This window comes from Vanacampus margaritifer, chromosome 17 (assembly GCF_051991255.1).
Source record: "Vanacampus margaritifer isolate UIUO_Vmar chromosome 17, RoL_Vmar_1.0, whole genome shotgun sequence".
Lineage (NCBI taxonomy): Eukaryota > Metazoa > Chordata > Actinopteri > Syngnathiformes > Syngnathidae > Vanacampus > Vanacampus margaritifer.
In genome coordinates, this window is record NC_135448.1 from 12,918,405 (window position 1) to 12,922,550 (window position 4,146).

General features: G+C 39.6%; 1 protein-coding gene across 1 annotated transcript; it reads left to right on the forward strand.

The window, feature by feature from the left end:
- Nucleotides 1–307: 307 nt before the first annotated feature.
- On the forward strand, nucleotides 308–2,668 carry LOC144037667 (uncharacterized). Its single transcript, XM_077549308.1, has 3 exons — nucleotides 308–686; nucleotides 1,314–1,429; nucleotides 2,189–2,668. The coding sequence occupies exons 1-3, from the start codon at nucleotides 557–559 to the stop codon at nucleotides 2,312–2,314; spliced, it is 372 nt and encodes a 123-aa protein (XP_077405434.1). The 5' UTR covers nucleotides 308–556; the 3' UTR covers nucleotides 2,315–2,668.
- Nucleotides 2,669–4,146: the final 1,478 nt, after the last annotated feature.

Below are 4,146 nucleotides of genomic sequence, written 5' to 3' on the forward strand. Positions count from 1 at the left end.
TTGTAATTAATCAAAAAATATTTTATTTACTGGATTTTAATCTTGTGGTTGACTCGTCTTTACTACCTGAATTGTTCTAAATGAGTCCAAACGTTATTATTTTAAGATGTACCTAATAATTGGACCAGAGTAGTATCGTCAAATAATATTTGCATTTTATACGTATGAGTTGACCACAGCCTTATAAATTCCACTTTTCAAAGTGTCCCTAATGGTTTGTCCAGTAGTTGCGATGACAACGGCGATGATAATGACGACATTGACGAGTCGAGCAACCGACCAATCAGCGACACCGGCTTGACCCGGCCCCGCCCCTCTCCCCCCCTCTCTTCCCTCCCTCATCTCGGATGACGCACGGCTTGTGGTCAGGCGGGTCAGCCGATGTAAACGGAGGGACCGGCATCACCGCAATAGCAGCCCTATAGCAGAAGTGAACACACCCTCCCTCCCTGTCACGGACGACGGCCGAGCGCGTCAATCCGACGCGAAGGCGCCGGGAGGATGAACGCGAGGACGTGAAGGGGCCCCCACGCCGCCTTCGGCGCACCTGTGGCGGATGATGGGCTGCGGGGGGAGCAGGGCGGACGCGATCATCGAGCCGAGATACCACGAGAGCTGGACCCGGGACACCGAGTCGACGTGGCTCACCAACACCGACGTGGAGACTCCTCTATCAGTCGGCAACGGTAAGAACGACGCCCCCACGCCCATACTGGCACCAGTTTTGTTTGTCTTTTTTTTTTTTGAACGCCATTAGCCTCTTGTGGAAAGCAGCAGTGTGAAACCTAAGGCCCGGGGGCCACATAAGCTACCATTTTATGACATTTTTAGCCAATCAAATGGTTGAGTAGTTTTGCAAATGCGACACGCAAGAGATGTTACAGTACTGCCTGTGTTTATTCAATTAAAAAACAAACAAAACTTTTTTCAACCAATAATAGCTTAATTTAAAGTAAAGCAAGTGGTGAGAAAAAAAAAATTGCTTTTTAATTTAAAAAAATTGTTTTAGACATTTTTTGCCAGTGCGTTTGGGACTACAGGCAGCATTTATCTACTCTTACTTTTTTCTTTTTTTTAAGCCAATCAAATATTTTGTTCTAAGTAGCTTAGCAAGTGCAGCAAGAAGGTGTTTATATGGCAGGCAAGTGGTGAGTAACCAAAACAATATTTACATTTCTAAAAACTTCTTCAACCAATGATTCTTTTTTTTTTTCATAAGAGAAGCTTTGCAAGTTGAGCAAGAGGCGATATGCGCGAGGCAGGCAAACCGTGAAACTTTTCCTTTGATGATCTGGCATGATTGTTGTCGACAGGTAAGGTGTTCGAGGCGGGCTTGCGTGAGAAGAGGATGGTGACTACGGGCACGCAGTGCGGCAAACAGACCCTCGCCAACACCGCCAGCAGGAGACCCAGACGCTCCTTCAGTGATGTGAGGCTTACAGTTACGCCACATACCAAAAACAAATGTTATTTTCTTTGTAAAGACCAAGCATTAATGAGAATGTGTAAACAAAACTATTATTTAATTCAATTATATGTACTCTAAGTACATTTCAAAAGGTGCAATTTCATGTGGATATATAATACTAAAATTGTACATTTTCTTGCCGCACATTAGCTGGCCCGAAAGAAGCATGTACAGATTAAACAATAGGGATCCGGGGATTGACCCCTGGGGAACTCCACAAGTCAAATTGGTCCAAGACCCATTTAGCAAATTCAACCTGGTGTGTCCTGTTAGCGATTCCCACCCAGTGTTCCAATCTCTGTAACAAGGTCACATGGTCAAATATGAATATTTATTATGACTTACTATAATATCAAGAGTAATATTCATGTTAAAATATTTGAAATATATCAATTTAAAATATATGTATAAAAACTATATATAAAAAAAAAGTTAAAATACATTTTTTTGCAAAATAAACTAAAATAATATCCATATTTAAATTTTAATTCAAATAAGTTTTTTTTGCAAAATAAACTAAAATAAAAATTCAGATAAATTCACATTTGTTATGTACATTTATTTCTTATAATATATTATTTTTCTCACTATGAGGAATGTTCATTTTGTCTACAAAGCAAAAAAAAAAAAAATTAACATTCCAACTTTTAAATATATATATATTTTTAAAGCCAAGCTGTGTGTGCATGTTCTGAACTCCCTTTTCCACAAATTTTCCAGCAAGCCAGTCGCGACTCCAAGCGCAAGACGTCCAAGGAGAGCGGCGCTTTGAGCAAGGACGTGCAGTCCGTCTGTGGCGGCGGCGGCGACGACGACAAGCCCGCTAAAGCCTGCGACGAGACGTGAACGCCAGCCACGGATCCACCACAGAGACGACAAAGACAGCCGAGCCCGGGGTCGACGTTACCCAGAGACCCTCCCCCACCCACCCTATCCCCCAAAGAGCTCAGGATGCTGCATCTTTGTGCCCCCTCCCCTTGCATGCCAAAGCAAAGCTGGCGGTCAGGGAGCGGATCACTGAGCTACATTGCTACAATCGGCTTCACGTCGCGTGTTCGCTTGTCGGACTGCGTCAGGTGACTTGGATTGCTTTTCAAAAGAAACCAGAAGTGCTGTTTTGTAGAGAGACTCTGCAAGATGTTGAAAAACACCCGCATGTGCCTACTTTTCATCCATACAAACGCTTGTGTTCAAAACTTGCGTGTGTTTGACGCTTTTGTTGGTAATTGGAGTGTTGCGTCACTATCGTGTATGGAGACCCATTCATGACGTGGGAAAAACAAACAAACAAATTCATTCACACTAAATGCTGTTCTGTGTGCTCAAAATACCCCCCCCCCCAAAAAAAAACCTATAATTTGGGCGCACAAATATAAAAAAAACGACAAATTCATACACTTAAAAAATTTGCCAGCGTACAAATACTAATTTGTATACTACAAAAATACTAATTTGTGCACACAAAAAAATAAAATAAAAATACTACAAAAAGTAAAAAAATATGGGCAAAAAAGATACTAAAATTATACGAAAAATACAAATTCATGTACACAAAATATGTAAATATATATGCACAAATACAAAAAAAAGTAGTTTGCGTGCATGAAATGCTAATTTGTGTGCAACGAAAAGTAATTTGTCCACACAAAATACCACAAAAAAGTGCTCAAATTATTACATAAAGCAGTAATTTATACATACAAAATAGTCTGTGTGCAGGAAATACACAAATACTCAAAAAACAATTTGTGCCCATGAAATACTAGTCTGTGTGTACGAAATACTATTTTGTGCGCTCGAAATAGTCATTTGTACGCACAGAAATGAGCATATTATTCCCACATCATGTGTGGGACTGCGTACTGATTATGTGCATGTCAAAAAACGGAGGCAAATGCTGTCTGTGCCAATCAAAACCAACCAGTTTGCTGAAATGCCATGTGCCATACGCTGGGTGGCCACTAGAGAGCGTTGTTGACCCTGGGATTTCTCTTCTAGCAAGCAAACCCAAATTATGCTTTCAATTTAAACGGGACATTTAATAAAACGTAAAAAATGAAAAATAAAAAGACTTGTGAGATGAGTCATGAATCTGTTACTTGAATTAAAAAAAAATACAATGAATGTCACAATAGTATTATCTATTATATTAAAAATCTTTGCTTTGTCTATTAAAAAAAAATTGTACTCAGTTATTGATCTTAAATTTAGAATATTATCATGCCATATAATGTTTACGATGCAATAGGAATCCAAATAGTATCCACGTGATTGGTCATTGACACCCTTTGACTACAACGGGAAGACCGAAGTATAACTATAACATGAATCTAATTGCTCTAACGTTTTTCTTCTCTCTGTTGCATTATTTTGGAGTGGGATAATGTAAACATTTTCAAATGGCCTGTGCGTGGACAGTATCACCCTGCAAGTGGTATTAGCAAACAAATTCCGGTTACATTTCAAAATAAAGTGAATGAACTGGACGATAATTGTATTTAAAAATCAAACATTGTAACAATAAGCTTATTGTTTTGGTTTAAAATCATACCGAGAGTTTCACGTATATGAAATCATTCTTTAAAGTTTCCACATCAGGAATGGAAGTTTCCATTTCCGCTTCCTGTGGAAAACAATAATTTTAACAGGCACTAGGACCACGCGGAAAGCCACCAACG

Coding starts and splice junctions, on each gene's coding strand:
- LOC144037667 (XM_077549308.1), top strand. CDS start 557: ATGATGGGCTGCGGGGGGAGCAGGGCGGACGCGATCATCGAGCCGAGA. Junction 687..1,313: donor TCCTCTATCAGTCGGCAACG/GTAAGAACGACG, acceptor TGTTGTCGACAG/GTAAGGTGTTCGAGGCGGGC. Junction 1,430..2,188: donor CCAGACGCTCCTTCAGTGAT/GTGAGGCTTACA, acceptor CAAATTTTCCAG/CAAGCCAGTCGCGACTCCAA.